A 20,076-nucleotide genomic window follows, 5' to 3' on the forward strand; every position below is an offset into this window, starting at 1 on the left:
AAAAAAAAAAAAAAAAAAGTACAAAACTTGAAAGTAATAATCACCTAATAGCTCACAATCTAGAAATAAGAATAGGTTTTGGTATATTTCCTTCCTCTCTTATTTTCCTCTATGGATGTATTCACAAACACTTATGTGGTTTTCTTTCCCAGATTTTATTATATGTATTTCAAATCCTGCTTTTTGAACATAACATAGTATATGCTTTTTAAAGTTATAAAACATTTTTTAAATATAATTTAAATGGTGACATTTTGAGTAGAGTTTATCAACTAGTTTTGAAAAATATCCTAAATCCAAATATAGGTTTACATATGAATCAATGTCATGAACCAGAAAAGAGAATTTAACCCATAGGTTTTGATATTCCATGAAGTTAAAACATTCAGGGGCTGGGGTTGTGGCTCAGCAGTAGAGTGCTTGCCTAGCACGTGTGAGATGCTGGGTTGGATCCTTAGCACCACATAAAAATAATATGAATTTTTTGTTTACCTTTATTTTATTTATCACATGAAAAGAGCCACTTGTTGAGGCTGTGGTCACTCTTTCCTTCAAACTCTTTTTTCTTGGTTCTGCTGAGCTCATGTTTTCCTAAGTTTCTTCCCACTGCCCTAAGCTGATGTTGTGGAGGGTTTTTCTCTGATGCTCCCTCTGAGTGATCTTGGTTTTCAGTACCATTAATAGGCCAATTCTGCAATTCAAATATCAATCCAAACCTCTCCTCTAAGCTCCAGACTTATGTCTCAACATCTCCAGTTGGATGTCTCATAGGCATCTCACATGAAATCAGTCTTCCCTCCAAAATATGTTCCTCCTCTAGTCTCTCTGCATCTCGGAAAAAGGGACCTCAGTTCTTGAAGTTGCTTAAGGAAAATGCCAGGAGACCTTGCTGGTACTTTTCTCTCCCTTGTTTATGGCTCTCAGCAAATCCTGTCTTCCTTCCTCCAAAATATTTCTCAGATTCAACTCCTGTCCATTCAAAGGTTTTGAGCAAGGTAGTGACAAGATCAGATTTGTACTTCTGAAGCAAATCACTCTGACAACATATATTTTGGCTATAATCCCATAATTAGTTCAGATCACCTTAGGGAAAAAACTGCTGTCAACATGAAATGTTTCAGTACTTCCTTTTAAGCCAGTGATATCAGATGACATATTAAGTGATCTAATTTCTTAGACAGTGTGCTATAGAAGGCAGTTTCCTGTAACAAAAAAGATCATTAAAACTTGACTCTTCTCAGGATCATTGCTTCCCTAATAATGGGTTGTGTAGGCATTTAGTCTTACTGTGATGATCATTGTTATTATCACATTGTTCAAGTGCTTCCCAGCGTCTATCTGATCCATCTCCAACAGAGAAAGCTCAGGTAGGTCAAGCAAAGGGGTAGAATGTTGAACTGGGAGCCTTCTAGAAGACCAGAGTATCCTTATTGTGTACTTGCTTCTGATAATAATGTTCTAAGTGCCTTACAGGGATTATTTCATTGAATTCTTATAACCCTGACATCGACTCACAATGTAATGGTAGTATTATTATCTCCACTTTATAGATGAGACCAAAACAGAAACATTAAGTTTCCCGAGGTTAAACATCTAAGAAAGAGTTTGCTAAGGATTAAAACTTAGGGAGTTTGATTCTAGAGCCTAAGCTATTTAATACCACACTCCACTGCCTCTGGTATTTGAGCTTTTTCTTCATCTTAGAAGAAGAATAAGAGGGGAAATAGAAATAAGTAGAGGGAAGAGAGACTCAAAAGTCCCCAAATGAGTTTAGATATATGAACAAAAATATCAACCTATCACCTATGCTCCAGAAATTATTTTTTCTAGCATAGTGTGATAACTTGAATTACTGTTCTCAGTAGTACTATTAAATATCTATTATGGCCACAAGAAAAAGATAGTGCTTTGAAAAAATGTAACACATTACACAAATGCCAACTGACATTCATTATCTTCTTAGTATCACCATCATGCCTGAAAGGGTTTGAGTTAGTAAAGAAGAACTATAAAAGTAAATGTTTGTCATTTGTCTTTGTCATTATGTGGTTCTGTCTTTCTCCAAGTAGTACATGCTTTAGATTGTCCTAATATTCAGGCAACATAGTACCTCCACTTAGCTCTTGTGAGGTCCTGAATTAAAAATGGACTGTTTTGCAATGTTCCAAATTCTACACCCATGTTAAACCTCTATTATGGAGGAGTTAAAGGTCCACCTTGGAGTTATAAGGGGAATGGTCAGGTCTTCATATTTTTAGGGCCTATGCAAAGCCATGCTCAGAGGGTGTACACCGCCATGGACTCAACTGCTGGTCTGTTGGTGGTGACTTAGAAGAAGGATGGGAGCCCTGGGGCTCAGAATTTGCAGAGAAAGAACAGCTGGTTCTAGAAGAGCAACCACTAGCACTTCACACTGAAACTTCTTTGTCACCATCAGAACTTAGTGACCTCTAATAGAGACATTCAGGTAGCGTTTCTAAGTGTGTTCTTCATAGTTTTAAAGCACATCTTGATCAACATTAGACCAAGCCAGATATCGACTGGGGAATAGTCAGGTGATGGGACCTTTTCTTCTGGTGTTTTAAGAAAACGTGCCACAGTGACTATATTGAGATATCCATGAAGCAGACAAGATGCTGTGTATACCCCTCCCATGCATCCATGTTAAAGCATTTAATTTTTACACAGAGATGGGGAAGAGGAAACTGAGGAGTCATCCCTCCTGGGGAAGAATATTGTCTTCTGTTAATAACGTCCATGTTAAGAAGAGTGGCATTAGTGATTATGTCTATTCTGATTTACCAGGAGGTTTATGAGTCTTTCTTTGACTTAAACATGATTGTGTATTATTAGAAAACATAAAATAGTTTATCCCTATTTCATCAAAAGGAATGGCTCTCTCAACAACCTTGTCCTGTGCTGAGATCAAACATTCAGCTTTAAAGAGAATTTCCAACTTTGATTCTTGGATCATTTTGAAAAAAAAAAAAACATATGTGGGAGCAGCCTGGGTGTTGGCAGCCAGACTTTGCCACACACCTGAAGAGTGACTTGACCAAATCATCTAGCTTGCTGAGCCCAAAGTCCCCATCTGTAAAACAGTAATAATTGTACCATGCTTCAGGATCCTTGAAAGAATTCAAAGGTTCTGATATTAGAATCAGTAAAGAGTACTTGTTTAAAACTTAGACTCTGGATCCAGTACACACACACACATACACACACACACACACACACACACACCCCGGTTATAAGTCCCAGCCCTACCTGTTCACCAGCTGTGTGACCTTATAGAGGTTGCTAAACCTTCCTGAGTCAGTAAAATGGAAATAGTAATATAGGGTGAAGACTGTACTTCAGTACAGCTCCTGTGATAATCAGTATGGAGATTCCTCAAAAGACTAGGAATGAAGTTACCATGTAGCCCAGATGTACCACTCCTTAGTATTTATCCTCAAGAATTAAAAAAGTCATCACACTGTAATGCTGCATACCCCTTTAGAAAGCAGCATAATTCACAGTAGCCAAACTATGGAACCAGCCTAAGTATCTGTCAATGGATGAATAGATAAAGAAAAAGTGTTGTATACACACAATGGAGTCTTTTTCAGCCATAAAGAAAAATGAAATTATATCATTTTCAGGAAAATGGATGAAGCTTGAGAACTTTGTGTTAAGCAAAATAAGCCAAAGTCAGAGGTCAAGAGTCATTTTTTAATCATATTTGGAAGCTAGAGATGAAAAAGGAAAAAAAAAAGAAAGATTTGGAGCCATCCCATGAAAAATCAAAGAAACGGAGATCAATTGAGTAAGAGAAGAGGGAACAGTGGGAGGGATGAGAGGAGAGAAAGGGGAAATACTGGGGAATGCTGATGGCCAAATTATATTGGTACATTATGTGCATGCATGAATATGTTACAGTAAATCCCACCATTATATACAACTATAATGCATCAATAAAAAATGTGGAAAAATTTTACAAATAAAAATGATGCAGGGTGAGTATCACTGATACAAATTTTTGAGAAAAGGGTATATCTCAGATTTCAGATTATTTTCGATTTTGGAATATTTGCATAGTGAGATATCTTGGGGACAGTTACCAAGTCTAAATGTGAATCATCTTATACAATATTTTAATGATTTTGTATATAAAACAAAGTTGATGTATCACCACTGACAGAACTGGTAGAGTCTTTTCCCTTGAGGACTCTGAATAAACTGTGTTGTTTACCTGCATTTTGATTGTGACCCATCACATCAAGTCAGGTATAGAAATTCCACTTGTGGCATCATGTCAGTATTCAAAAAGTTTCAGATTTTAGAGCATTTCAAATTTCAAGTTTTGAAATTACAGATGTGAGTCAACCTGCATCACAGGATAAGAATGAATATAACCAGAAAACACTTAGAACAATGCCTGCCATTTAATAAGCACTATATAAGCGTGTGCCATGATGATGACAAATTATAATTGTTGCTATCCATATATCAAGTATCTGGAACAAATCAGTTTGATAAAAAATGGTTAACTTTTATTGTTCTATTTCACTCAAGTACTTGAATTTTAAGAAATATGGATGGAAAGTAAAATGATTATGAGACTGTTGCTTTGAGTTTAACTAAATTGATGTCATGGAGTCCTTTACAAAATCTTTTTCCCTCAGGAACTCAAAACTTATACCGTTAAGAGAAAGATTTTTTAAGTGTTTCTTAGAGCAAGAGAAGATTATTGTGCCTCGCTCCAGACCTTTAGAATCAGAAATTCTAAGGATAATGACCCATCATCTAGATGCATTAGCCAGCATCCCCTGGGATTCTCTTATTCCCTGAAGTCTGAGAATCCCAAATACAGCCCACTCACAACCTTGACTGCTTTCTATTGTCAGGGAGGGAAAACAAAGAATTGGGGACTGTTTGACAGGTTGTTCCAGCCCAAGAAATGCTGAACGACTATTATCATAGTGATCCCATGAATTAAGCAGAAATCCAGGTAATTCTGGGAAGCATAGTAGGGGAAGGGGTGTAGAGAGGGCAAAGCACTTAAAAAGCATGTAAGTCTGTTGATAGGGCTGAAACAGAATGTTTTGGGGTGCCAGATCCTCTGGAAAGTGCTAATGTCACATCTTGTGCCATACCACTCTGAGTGATAGATGGGAAAATAGATGCCATCTGAATTTTTATGCGAGATTAAAACAAGGAAAATCCATTTCTGCCTTCAGATTTCAAAACAACTGGTACAAAAGGTCACTGATGCCAACTGGTGGCATTGCAGAGCTCAGAGAGGAAATATTAAAATAGCAAACTTTTTTTAAAGCACTAGATGCACTATGAGCCTAAGTCTCAGTCTTTTTGCATCTTTTTACCCTGGGATCTTAAGTAAAAGTCAATGTGAAAAAAAGAAAAATATCAAGAACTTTTTCTACAGAGTCAAGGCTGTAGGTAGTTGTCCTCAGACTAAGGGTGAAATAAATAATGTTTGCAATGGAATAAGCAAAGTGATTAAATGACTTTATGGAAAATGGTTGTTACTCATTGGATGTGGAGGTGCCTTACAATACTAAGCACGGCCATTTCAGGTGAAGTCAACAAGTATTCATCAGAGACTTAGCCTGTGCTAGATATAGTCTATTTGGGGTTCAAGCTGGGTTGACTGAATTCCTTGGTAAAGGAAGTCAATCTTAGAAGTGAAGTGCAGAGGTTGTAATATACTAGTTTGGTTCTATATGTTAGTATGTGTGGTGGCAAAAGAGCATCCAAGTAGGCAAAGATCAGAAAGTCTTATGCATGAACACAGTAGTTGATGCTATTCAGAATGAATTTATTAAAGCCAACTAAAGAGTCTGAGGATCAAACTGTTGGGGACACTGCAATTATTATAACAAGCAGAATATAAGAATATGACAAGTCAGTGAGGAAATGATCACAGAGAGACCACCAGACAAGCTAGAAGCCATCCTAGGACTGTTTTATCAGAGACATTGAGGAAAGATTTTTTTCAAGAAGAGAGAAAAGTTCTTTGTGTTAAAGCATGAAAAATAAAAAGTATGTAAGGGTGTGGGTACATTCTTGAATTAGTTAACAGTAAATATGAATTTCAAAAAAAGTATTTATAAGATGGATGATCTTTACTATATTCCTTTAACTAATGGTTTCTCAACCTTGGCTCTCCTGACATTGGGCTGGATAATTCTTTGAGGGGGTTTGTCCTGTGTATTATGGGGTGTTTCACAGTATCCCTGCATCTAATCACTGGATGCCAGCAGCACCCCGTGTCGCCTTAGGTTATGATAACCAAAATGTGTCTTCAGAGGTTCTCTGGTTAAGAACCACTCATGTAAGATTTATTTCCTACTACTGTGTACATAGTAATAACATTAGGCATAATAAGACATAAAAAGTAGGACATGCTTTGACCATGAAGAAAAATTTCTGATTTTCCTAAATTGAGTTGTTCTGTCATTTTATTGTCAATTAATACCCTCTCTCTCCCTATATATCATATATATGCAAATATGCATATAAACACATGTGCATACATATGTGTATACACATATGGTGGTTATTCTTCAAGATAACATTATATCAACTTAATTATAAATAATGTTAGAAAATTAATAAATTGGTAATATTGGTGTCCCAGTGTTATATGTTTTATCACAGATCAATGTAGGAAATTTTGATTATGGATCTTTGGTAAGACTAGTAAGCAATTTGCAAATTAAATTTCAGACTTCAGTTATTTTTCACTCTCTCATTTCTTACGAAGATAAAATACTCTCATCGATCCATAGGTATGTTATAAAAGTTCTGATTTTTAAAAAAAATCTCTGAGCCAGGTGCAGGGGTGCACGCCTGTAACCCCAGCAGCTCAAAAAGCTAAGGTAGGAGGATTGTGTGTTCAAAGCCAGCTTCAGCAACTTAGCAAGGCACTAAGCAACTCAATGAGACCCTGTCTCTAAATAAAATACAAAAAAGGGCTGGGATGTGACTCAGGGGTTAAGTACCCCTGGGTTCAATCCCTGGTACCAAAGAAAAAAATTCTGGTTTTAAAATTTATCTTTGGGTAGAAATTATAATGTTATGTATTCAAAGTGTCCCACCAAGTTTTCTAGTTCTTAATAAAAGAAAGATAGATTGGGGGGCTGTAATTTGATCCTAGAAATATTTGTGAGAAACAATATCACAAAAAATAATTTTATGACAAAAAAGATCCTTGGTATTCAGGATAGATTCTTCATTTAAAAAAAAAAAAAGGAACAAAGGAACTTATCATTTTCCCAACCCCCGGCTGCCTTGTTGTTTCAGAACAAGAAGGAAAATGTAACCTCTTTCTTGCTTTGCTGCTTATGACATTGAACAAGCCCTGACTCTCAAGGCTAACGTCAAGACTCTTGTTTCTTTGCAGACTGCATCATCTGCTATTAAAGGTGCTATTCAGCTAGGAATAGGATACACAGTGGGGAATCTCACTTCCAAACCAGAACGAGATGTTCTTATGCAAGACTTTTATGTGGTGGAAAGTGTGTTCCTACCCAGGTAAGAACATTTTTATTCGTGATTATTTCCGTGGTGAGCAACCTTCATTATGACATCCTGTGTTGATGTGCTTTTCTACCGTATGCATGTTTACATGTACTGATGTATATGTTGGACCTTTGGCTCTGCATAGTGTTACTTCTTATTATATCAGATGATTCACATTTTTATATGGAGATGGTAAGTATTTTTATCTGTAGGCCAGTTATAATTAGTGGTGATGAATGCCTGGAAGACCATATGGCGAAAGATGTAGAGATTCAGTGGGAAAGGGTGCAGTAATCACAGAGTAGTATCTGCCATGGGATTAGAAAAAGAGTTTCCATTAAACAGCAAGTGGTACTAGATGTTTACTGTTCCTCATTTAAAAGAATGGGCTGGTGGGCCTGTAATTGGACCTTGCATCTGAATTTGGTCTTCCAAGCCCTTTTTTTTTTTTTTTTTTTTTGATGACTTTAACTTAACTGTTCCCCAGAAAAACATACAAGAATCCTGCTGTGGTTTTTTTATTTGTTTGGTACTGGGGATTAAGCTTAGGGGCACTTGGCCACTGAGCCACATCCCAGCCCTATTTTGTATTTTATTTAGAGGCAGGGTCTCACTGAGTTGCTTAGCACCTCAACTTTGCTGAGGCTGGCTTTGAACTTACAGTCCTCCTGACTCATCTTCCCAAGGCACTGGGATTACAGGCCTGTGCTACCAAATCTGGCAAATCCTATTATTTTGATATCATGTTTGCAAATACACCAAAATTACCCATGTTGCTTCTAGCATTTATCAGTCTGAAGAGAGAAAAAAAAAATCAGTTGTTTAAAAGCAAATCCATATGGAGATGGATAATGGTGATGGTTACCCAACAATGTGAATGTACTTAATGCCATAAAACTGTATCCTTAAAGTATATTTATGCTGTGTTACATCCCAATAAAAGAAATACATACAGATTTAAAGATCATTACCACCTTAGTAAAGGAAGAGGAGAAGCAATCCTTATAATATTAGAATTGTCACCATGATGATAGAATTTTTCAAAGAAAATGAACTATGAAATAAAAATGAAGATCTTCAATATGGGAACTTGGGGAAAATTATTTTGTCTTGGAGGCTATGAGGATTGACTTTTCAGACACATTTATATTTAAAATCAATATTTGTCTTCCAAATAAGCCATTTTTGTTATTTATTATTGGTCCAGGGTGAGAGTAACTAGAGTGACATTTTTACACCCCCAGTGTTGGATTCTCATTGCTTTATTTTTAGAAACTCTAGGAGAATGATATTTGCACATTTACCTCTGCACCCTGATATCATTGCCTTTAGGTAAATGTACTGTAACTCCCCGTGTAATCAGAAAGGACTCCATAAGTTGTACAGAGTCAGCATTGAAGCCTAGTTTTGCTTTAAATGCCCTTAGCATAGAATGAAGTTGGTCCACTGGAAATTTTTTTTAATTTGTTCTAATTAGTTATATATGATAGCAGAATGCATTTTGATTCATTGTACACAAATGGAGCACAACTTTTCATTTCTCTGGTTGTACATAATGTACAGTTGCACCACACGTGCAGTCATACATGTACCTAGGGTAATGATGTCCATCTCATTCCACCATTGATTGTCTCTTCCCCTTATGACCCTCCCCAACCCACCCTCCCCTTTGCCCAATCAAAGCCATTGGAAGTTTTGAAGTTTTCTTTTCTAGGGTCCTCTAGCAGCAGTAAGAACAAGATTACAGACAGAAAATGAACAATCCCAAGAACTAAGAGAGAATGTTTGCTGTGACATTGTTCTGTCTGTAGTTGGAAACTTTCTCTGTGTTGTCTTTAACATGCTACTTACCATTCCAAAAAATTGTGTATTCATAACATTTGTTTCTCTTGAAAGTCATATGATCATGAATTCATCGTCATGCTTGGGGACATTTTTTTAGGCTTAACATTCTTCTAAACATGTTTGTAGGGTGTTCTTACTTCTCATGATCTTCTAGAGCCTCTACCCAGACATTTCAGTCTTATTTTTTTCTTTTGCTACAAAGAACAAGAGACACGGAAGACTTTAGTGAGATGGTGCTGACAGTGAGTTCAGGATGCTGTGGGCAGTTATAGCTGAAGGTGGGAGTGCTCCTTCCTCACACTTAGGTGCTCCCAGCAGGGCCAACTGCTCCTTGCTAATCTCTTCTATTCAGTGTCCAATCAACATGGCCAACCATTGACAGGCACTTGAGGAAAGCATGGCCCAAATGTAAATTCCTAGACCTGCAGTATCAGCATCACCTGGAACTTATTAGATATGAAGATGCTTGGATTCCACTCCAGACCAACTGAATCAGCCACACTGTGAGTGGGGGCCCAGGAATCTGAACAAGCTCTCCTGGGGCTTCTTAAGCACATAAAAACTTGAGAACAACTGGCCTAACACTAGTAATAACAAATTTTGTTCTTGGAGTTATTACATAATGCTTACAACTAAAAATAATCCAAAATTATTTTAACTTGATACCTTAAATATGAAATTACATCTACTAACTAAATTATACATGACAGTGTATCAGAGCTTTACAACAAGAAGTACAGAATCAAGGTCGTCTCACCAGTTAGACACTTAAAGGCACTTTCCAAGCACAGTCACCCCTCAATATCCACAGAGGACCAAGTCTCAGTATCCACAGTCACCCCCCAGTATCCACAGAGGACCCATGGATACCAAAATCCATTTATACTCAAGACCCTAGAATAAGAGGGTATAGTATTTTTGTATAAACTATATACTTCCTCCCATATATTTTAAATCATCTCTAGATGACTCAAAATACCTAATAGGATGTAAGAGTATGTAAATAGTTTAGAGAATAACAGCAAGAATGTCTGTGCATGTTCACTACAAAATGCAGTTTATTTTCCTAATATTTTCACTCCACTCTTGGTTCATGGATGATTTATATAAGCCTGCTGCATGATGATGTTTTCACCTTTTCCTTGAGGAGCAGGAAACCAAAGTTGTAAACACCTGGAATTGCATCTCTGGCCTTCACTCTGTCATTCATCCACAGTAGCTGCAGCAGATGTGGAGAGGGAGCTTGCTGACTGTCTCTTAATCAGAGGCATCCACTCTCGCACATCATTTTAGATGACTTACACGTTTCAAATGTCAACACAACATTAGACATTTGAATCTGACCTAGAATTTTCACAGACACTGTATTGGTTGTTTGATTAAGCTACACATTGCAGGTATATTTACATGAAAACAGAAGAAACTTATGTTAGGGTTGCCTCAGTTTCCTCACTGGACTCAGATTCTTCAAAGGATTAGCAAAGGGATGGAACCCTGTGTTTCTCAACAGAGGTGCTATTTTGGATGAGATAATTCTTTATACAAGAAAACATTTCAGGAGATCTGGCAGCCCTAGGCCCTGCCAGTAATATCTAATATCTCCTAGTTGCCAGGGCAATAAAAAGCCCCCACAACTCATGGATAAATTGAGCATCTTGATTGTAGCAATGGTTTTACAAGGGTATAGGCATGTGAAAAATTAACAAATTGCACCCTTTTTCATATGTCAGTGATCCCTCAATAAATATCGATTCATGTTCCCCTCACAACATATTTCTGAGCACATAAGGGAGTGTGCACATCTGGGATAGGTGGACAGGGCAGGCCTTGGTTGGAAGCAACTGATACACTCTGAGGTCTGTTTTTGCTCTAATCCAATGAGTCTCTTGGTCATAGAGAACTAATTGCTTGAAATGACCTGAGATGTTTTAATTTACTACCACCCCAAAGCTGCAGAAAGTTTCCCTTAGCAACCAAATGCACTGTATTGTTTTTTTTTTTAAATTTATTTCCAAGTTGCCAAAGTTATTTTTAGATGATATCATGTATTTGTTCTACAGATTATTTCATATTGTAAATGGAAAAAGTTCCTGACTGGCTTAAGATTTGAAGAAAGATATATAAAAAAAATCCCTTTTAACTGTCTGGTTCCATGATCTTCCAAACTCACAAAGTAGATGAGTAAGAGAATCATGATTGCATCTTAATCCTTTGACCCAACATTCCATTCTGTGATCACAGGCTTAAGGTTGTAGATGAAAGTTTTCATGCATCAATGGCATAGAAGAGAAAGGTGTTTGTTTATGATGTTTGTACTCTGTCAACATGAACCAGAGGTGGCCAAGGGAGAAGAATGTTTTTAGTATCATCTATGAACCAAGCATCGTTTTGTTTTTACCATGTTATTTACATAGTGTATAATATTAACTCACTCTATCTTTTAAGTTCACAAACAATTCTGTTGACATGTGAAGTAATTAAGGCCCTAAGACATTATGTCACTTAAGCTAAGGCTACATAACAAATAAATAGTAAAGCCAGGATTTGAACTCAAGCTGATTGGCTTCAAAGTTTTGTTTTTCTCTATCTATGGGGATGAAGCACAGGAATGGTGAATCTGCTTCATTGAATCGGGAAGTTCTGTTTTATTGAATCAGGAAAAGTATTGAATTTTTATCCTGGAATTTATACCTAGAACTGTCTCTACACACACACACACACACACCCTGCCCCCCATAAATCAGTTCTACTCCGTTCTTCCCTTCTTCAAGAGACAACGTCACTAATAATTCTCTAGGGGAAAAGGTGTATTTTGAAAGTTGGCAGTAAAATTTTATCTTTCCAAATTCAAGAATAATGGACCTAACTAAAGGCTCTTTCAAAGCCCCTTCATTCTAAAGTCCTCGCTTATAAAGTGGCCATTTACCTTGCTGTGTGAGGATCATTGTAGAAGACAGACTGCCCTGAATTTACTTATGCGCTCTTCAGGATTTCTTTGGGCAACCAAGTCATTGGGATATTCGGGCAGGGAGGACTAACAGGTGCACGGAGTTTAAGTTCGGGCAGTCCTGTCTGCCTTGACATTTTTGCTGTTCTGATGTGGGTCAGTTGTCCAGTCCTGTTTGTTCCTCATCAGTTTGGGTCATTATTTTCCCTCCCCGCACTTTGATTTCTTTTTCTGCTGACTGAGAAATTCCAGATGGTGGCTGGTACTTCCTTAAGCTCTAACGTTGCGTAGTCATAAACAACAATCGCTGTTAAAGTATATGTGTTTTCAGACTAATACCAACATGGCCTTTTCCTTTAAAAATTGAACTCTGCTCAGAAGAGATGAATGTCAGAATCCCAGAGCCAGTCCATGATCAAACCTTAACTGCTTCTTGCTGAAAAGGAAAAGGACAAGATGGAGAATGTCTTGTTCTTTTTCAAAATTTCCAACTCCCTTCTTGGAGTTAAAATGCTCTTTGCTTTATGACACGATAGGGATAGTACTTTGTTTGCTTAATTGTTTAGGTTCTTATAGCAAAATAAAGTTGCAAATCCAGTGCTGGCTTCCAAATCTGTTGCTGAAATTTTTCTGTCCCATGGGATCCAAACATCTAGAACCATTGCTGAAAACCCACAGCTGCAATTTCCAAAGTCTCAGCTTATGCCAAGACAGGAGGGTGAGGGTTTTTTTTTTTTCTTTTTCTTCGTGTTTTTCACACACTACATAAACGCATTGAAGAAACATAAGGTAGATCTTAAAACTGTAAAGTCTGCTCTTCTTCATACTTCACTTCCGCTAAGTGAGTCTGGATGCTGAGTGCAGGCTCCTGGCAGGTTGGTCCAGGCCCAGCCATGGCCAGCCTGCAGGGCACTGTGGGAGACAGCATGGCATGTGACTGCCCTGCCTTTCTCCTGTGGCCAAAAGTTGCTAAGCGCTTGGTACATGTACCCGGAAGATTCTGTGCTGGACGTTATGTGGGCCAGCACCTACATCCACACAAAGCAAATGCCAGTGTGTGACCTCAGCATGCCAAGGTGTGCCAGCAGCCTTCTTCATTTCCATTTCCTTCACTCGAGCTTCATTCATGTCTAGCTGGCATTTGTTATTCATCAGGAGCAATTTGAAGAAGCAGAAGTAAACAAGCCTCTGTGGAACTGAGCACATGGACCTATTTAAGGGAAGGGAGGCTTATGACTTTTAACCTTAACTTTTTTTTTTTTTTTTTTGTACCAGGGATTGAACCCAGGGGCACTTAACCACCGAGCCACATCCCCAGCCCTTTTTATTTTTTATTAGAGTCTCACAAGGTTGTTTATGGCCTCACTAAATTGCTGAGGCTGGCTTTAGACCTGCAATCCTTCTGCCTTGGCCTCCTGAGTTGCTGAGATTACAGGCATGCACCACCATGTCCATCTTAACGACTAACTTTTAAAATTATTTAATTCATGAATAATAATACATAGGAAGGTTGGTCCTTCTTTCTAAAATTAAAATTGTAAGAGATGTTCTTTTGTCCCTGTACTTTTTCCAATCCAGTGTCCAACTCCAATTATCAGTGTTACTAATGGCTTGGTTTTCCTTCAAGGATTTTTTAATGAATGTTTTTGCCAAAAGAATATTCCTTTTTGGGGGGCTGGGATTGTGACTCAGAAGTAGAGCGCTCGCCTAGCATATGTGAGGCCCTGGGTTCCATCCTCAGCACCACATATAAATAAATAAAATAAAGGTATTGTGTCCACCTACAACTAAAAGAAAAATATTTTATTAAAAAAATATTCCTTTTTATACAGATGGTGACATGTCATATACAATGTTATGCACTTTCACTTAACAATTTATCTTAGAGATTTTGCCTTGTCTGTACATAATAAGCATCCTCAATGTTTTAATGCTTGCATGATGCTCTGTTTTATAGCTAAATCAAAATTAATTTGGCTAGTCCTCCTCTTAGGGCATGTAGGTAGTATCTAAGCTTTTGCAGTTAAAAACAATGTTGTTAATGAATAACTGTACATTTGTGTTGCTCTGTACTAGTTAATCTGTAGGATCATTTATAGGTATGCATTTGTTGATAGAAGTGGTAAAAATTGTCCTCTAGAGGATAAGTATCAATTTACATTCCCACTAATAATATTTCAGGGTATCATTTTCCTTGGAACTACATCCAAGTTTTGGATTTTCACCAGTCTTATGGGTTAAATGATCTCTCAGTGACATTTATTCTGTTATGAATAAGGAAGAATATTTTATGTTTGAGTCATATATATTCCATTTCAATGAAGTACCTGATCACATTTGGGGTATTTTTTAATCACTTTTGGTGGTTTGTTTTTTTGTTTGTTTTTTTTGTTTTGTTTTGTTTTGTTTTGTTTTGCAGTTTACTGGAGCTCTATATTGAAAGATTAACCCTTTGTGATATGAGTTGCAAATTTTTTCCCATTTTGTCAGTTCTTTTTTAACTACATGGGACTCATTCTTTACATGAAGAGTTTAACTCTGGGCTTTGCCCATTACCTTACAACCTCAATCATCTCAAGTGTGCTGAGGGCTCCCCGCATGTCAGGCTCAGTACCATTCACATTTCCATTCACTTCATTAGCAGAGGTTCAGTACAGACCTCATGAACACAGTTTGTAAATGGCAGAGATGGAACTTGAACCCAGGTCTCCCTAGAATAGAAAACCCAAGTATTCAGTCTGACCTAAAAGAGCCTTAATGTCCATCAAAGGAAACTGGAATTCATAATGCAAAATCTACTAGAAGAGGTACAAACAAAAACAAAAAAAATGGTGCTATATTATGAGCCTAGTGGCCTAAAGCTAGCTAGATTTAATTAGTTTGATTTTGGTTTTGAATGTTTTGTTTTGTTTTTCATTTTTTAGTGATTCATTGGCGTTTTAAACCAGCTATCAGGATACTATCAGTAAAAAGTATAAAAGGGATGTACCCATAAGACTTTTGTTTTCTTTCTGAAGGAGAATTTTGAGTCCATGGGTAATCACTGATTGATTCTTTTTATCACTTTATATTGTAAGTATTGTACAAAAAAATTTCAAACATATACCTGGAAGAAGAAAATATAACCATGCATAAGGCAAAACTGGCTTCCCTGGATATATCAAATAGATAATTCCATTTGGGAATGGAAATCAGGTTTTCAAATTCAAAAAATATTTAAAGTCTCCTGTTGGAAAACCTGGATATGAGGAAAAGTTCAATTTAAGGTCCCATCCATTTCCAATGTGGTAGTTCTTTCTGGTCAGTAGGATATTTTAAGAATTATTTCACTTATTCCTTGTTACACAAATGCTTATCCAATGTCTAAAATTCATGGGCCCCCCTCTCACACAAAAAAAACCAAAAAAACATTTTTTGAAATTGCTCCATACGCTAATCCTGGGTCTTATTAAAGATTCTAATGTGGTTTCACCTGGGAAGATGGGTTATTTTTTTTTTCCCCTGGGATGAGATTGGGGGAGAATGAAGACCCTTCAGCTACAGCAGTGTAGCTAGCAAGGAAGACATCTGTTTCTACCTGAGGGCCTTTGTGACAACAGCTTTGAGAGACCACTAGAAGAGGTGTCTTTTCTAATGATGAAATTGGCCCAAGACTAATAGAACTGAAATTTGAAGTCAAAATAATTTTGCTAATATTCTTTCTCTCTGCCTCCTTTTTAATATTTTTTAACTTTAGTGAAGGGAGCAATCTGACCCCTGCACATCACTACCCAGACTTCAGATTTAAGACATATGCTCCACTGGCCTTCCGATACTTCAGAGAACTTTTTGGTATCAAGCCTGATGATTACTTGGTAAGAACCTGTAATTTTCCTTCCTCCTACAGAAAGGTGTGATGTAAACATTTGTCTCATAGCAACAGTGACAAGTGTGCCATTTATGTTACAAAGCTTAAGAGTATGGGGGCTGGGGATATGGCTCAAATGGTAACGTGCTCGCCTGGCATGCCCGGGGCACTGGGTTCGATCCTCAGCACCACATAAAAATAAAACAAAGATGGTGTGTCCACTGAAAACTAAAAAAATAAATAAATATTAAAGCTTAAGAGTATGGTAAAAGTTCCACATTTCATAATGATTATAAATTTAAATTCAGGAAATAGGATTTGACTCTGCAGCTTTTCACTGATAGTTACAAAATCTGCTTTGGTAACTGATATTTAAATAACTGTGCTATATCAGTTATCACTTCAGATAATTATTCTCATAGATGTATTAGAATTCGTTTTAAAAGCTCTTGTAAATTTGGCTGATTAGATTCTATTTGAAACTTTTCCTATTTTAGTTGACTTTATATCATTCATCTCAAGACTGTGAGCCCATAACCACTTTCACCTTGACCAGAAAATTCAAATCCCATTTTAAAGAATCTGGACAGTTTTCTTCTCAACATTTCTTTGTGCAGGCTCTTCTTATTTTTTATGTTCTTGCGGGGAGGCAGTACTAGGGATTGAACCCGGGGTATTTAACCACTGAGCTATGTCCCCAGCCCATTTTATTGTTTATTTTGAGACAGTCTCACTAAATTGCTTACGGCCTTGCTAAATTACTGAGGCTGGTTTTGAACTTGCAATCCCCCTGCCTCAGCCTCCCAAGTCGCTAAGATTATAGGTATACACCACTGCACCTGACATGCAGACTCTTTTTAAACATATTCTTACAAATACAAGTGCATATTTTGTCCTCAGGTTTGTCTCTTCTGTCTGTCTTCCTTCTGAGACAAGGGAGGTACAAACCCAATAGCCTGTTTGGGAGTTTGTCTGATATGACCTCTGAATTTTACTCCACTCCTGATCCAGGAGCCAGGAACTTCCTTTTTGTTGAAAGAAGGAAATGGTTTATTTCATTATTTGATCATTGTTAACACCCTGGGGCTCTTTAAGATGGGTTTTCAAGAATCTATAGGAAGGACGCCAACTATTATTTATTCTTCATCCCATTCTGAATGATCTTAATAAGACTTAAGCCAGATCCTGGAATAATGCTTTTTGGAGGAATTAAGCAGCATTTGTCACTTATAACAAGAATATTTAAAATGTATCTTTTAATAAGCAAAAGATGTAAAGAATAAAATTCAAAACTGATTCTGCTCTGTGTTAATGAAAACCATGAATGATCCTCTTCTTTAGTTGATCCCTAAGAAAATCATAGGATTTCTGCTCAGTGAGATGATACTGCTTCTTTAAGGCACACAAAAAAAAGTCTCTATAGAGCAGTGAGGACTGCATTGGACACCCCTGGGCATCCTGCTGCCCTTGGGTGTGTCTGTCCACATAGCTCTCCGCCTCACCTTCCCATCTCACTGAAACGTCAGGTACCCTGCCCATTGCTACCAACTCCAGAACACACGCACACCCATTTGTTCTGTGGGGGTATGATAGGGAAGATCCTTTGCTGTCTGGTCATTTGATGATTATCTTTAGGCAGCCATCATTCAGGAAACACGTTTGGGGAACACAGTGGGATTTTGATATTCTATTATGGGAAACAGGATTAATCTCTCACCTTGTACCATGCATTAGAAATGCATGAATTCTCCTCCTAAATTTCCTTGAACTTCTCTCCAGCCAGACACACCGTAGACTTTGCATTCTACACACTGCTCCAGTCAGTGCAGCACATGACTGCTTGTCCTCAGCCCTGCTGTGTCCATTGCTGTGCAGGTGGAAGGTCATTCTTTCACTCATTCTGACCTCACAACATCACTTTCTTGGAGAAGGTCCTTTTTTGAACAACTTATCACACAGCTTATATAAGTTTCCTAATAAGTCTTTAAGCCAGAAAAATGACTTTCATAATAGAGTTGAAGTATTTACAGAGGAACACAGGAGACTAAACTGATGAGCAAAATTCCTTGTTCATGTGCCTGACAGAAGGTAAATTTTGAAATCACTGGGTACTTTGAACACTTGTTGTATCTATACTTTGCTTACAGTAATAGGAAGATGCAAAAAAATGTAAATCATACTACTCAGAGAACTTAGAATCAAATTAGAATAATAGTTTCTTTATGTGGAAAAACAAGCAACTCTATCAGCCAATAAATTCAAAGACTGAAAAGTAACATTAACTGCTCCAAAACCTCAGAGGAAAAAGTGGTCTTTCTCTATTGGGGTGATGATTAAGAGGCTTTTGGGGTGTTACATGGTTTTAACTGTGCCTTAAAAATTGCAAGGCATTTGAATAGGTGGAAAAGAAAGAACAGATATTTGAGAGTTGAGGACAAGGTGTTCGTAAGACTGTGAAAACAGAGATGTGAATATTTTACATGTTTGGAAGGACACTGAATGGACAAGTATCGCTGGAGGGTAGTTCTGTTGGGAACATTGATACATGGGGCAAGACAATTCAAATAAACCAGATCTTAAATTATATGAAATTTAGGAAATGTAGTTATATTTGATGGTGTTGAAGAATTTTCTTGGTAGAATGGTGATATCATGATTCCATTTTTTTCTTAATAAACCACCTTTAATAAAAAGACATACAACTATGTTATATTTGGGGATGGTCCCAGAAACTTCAGGACAGTTTATTTAAATAGCAGGAAAATAACTTTAGGGTTGCTATTCTCTGATTTCTCAGAAGAAAAGTACTTCATAGCCCTATTTTAAAAGGGGATCCTTTGCTTTTAAAGGAATGTGCTGAAATACCTATAGATGAAATTATTTGAGGTCTGGGATTTATTTCAACAAATATGAGGTGTTGGTCAAAGATATAAAATTTCAGTTAGGAGATCTATGACTATTGCAATGTATTATACACTTGACATTACTAAAACAAAATATATTTAAAATTTTCCCAAGACATACACACAACACACACACACACACACACACACACACACACACTGCATGCTAAGATATGTTAATTAACTTGATTAAGCCATTCCATAATGTATACATATAAACCTCATGTTGTTTATATGTATAAAATGTGCAGTTTGGGTCAATTAAAAATTAATTAAAAGCAGTTTATATTTAAATGAATGAATTGCATGGCATGTGACCTATATCTCAACAAAACTCATAAAGCATGAGTTGAAAGCAAAAAAAAAGAATCCGAAGAAAACAGGCATAAGAATAGTTGGGGATATAAAAGAAACAATGTTAACTGTGAGTTAATCATTATTGAAACTGGAAGTAAACACACAGATATTAATCATACATCCAGGTAAGTCTGAATTTTCTATAATAAAAAAGTGAGGCATAGAACCAGGCAGGAAAGTGTGCATTTGTTTGATTCCTATTTTTCTTCCTCTGCCATTCTTCTCAGTTATGGCTAGGCATCTCTCTGGAACCTGAACAAATAAACAAACAAAAAAGGGCAGTGACCATATCTAAAATGACTGCTGGGTCCCCAACAGCTACAGCCACCCACCTTTACACTGGGGACGGTCACCCCAAGGACTGAGGCAGCTTCTCTAAATAAGTCTTGGAGCTTCTGGAAACTCAACTCCAAAGCACTCTATGTGGGGATCCCACCCAGTGATATGGATAAGGCAGATGAGGAAAGAGTCTCGCACATGCTTCATTGCATGTTTCAGAGAGTCAGCCATAACCCTCAGAGACATTTTAGCCCAACCCTTCATTTTATAGATGAGGACTCTGAGGCGGGGATCAGTGAAGTGAGATACCACAGTTAACTACATTGGTGGTCTCCCTTCCTCCCCAAGTGCTCTGAGGACCCCTCATCAGC

General features: G+C 37.3%; 1 protein-coding gene across 4 annotated transcripts in view; it reads left to right on the plus strand.

The window, feature by feature from the left end:
• Pip5k1b (phosphatidylinositol-4-phosphate 5-kinase type 1 beta) overlaps positions 1-20,076 on the plus strand; it is a 293,002-nt gene that overhangs the window by 152,038 nt on the left and 120,888 nt on the right. For all 4 annotated transcript variants that reach the window (XM_048806865.1, XM_048806868.1, XM_048806866.1 and 1 more), the window contains 2 exons: positions 7,409-7,539; positions 16,056-16,173. In XM_048806865.1, coding sequence (XP_048662822.1) covers positions 7,409-7,539; positions 16,056-16,173 — 249 coding nt within the window. The remainder of the gene's footprint in view (positions 1-7,408; positions 7,540-16,055; positions 16,174-20,076) is intronic.

The sequence above is a fragment of the Marmota marmota genome, unplaced genomic scaffold (genome assembly GCF_001458135.2).
Source record: "Marmota marmota marmota unplaced genomic scaffold, marMar, whole genome shotgun sequence".
NCBI classification, from domain to species: Eukaryota; Metazoa; Chordata; class Mammalia; order Rodentia; family Sciuridae; genus Marmota; species Marmota marmota.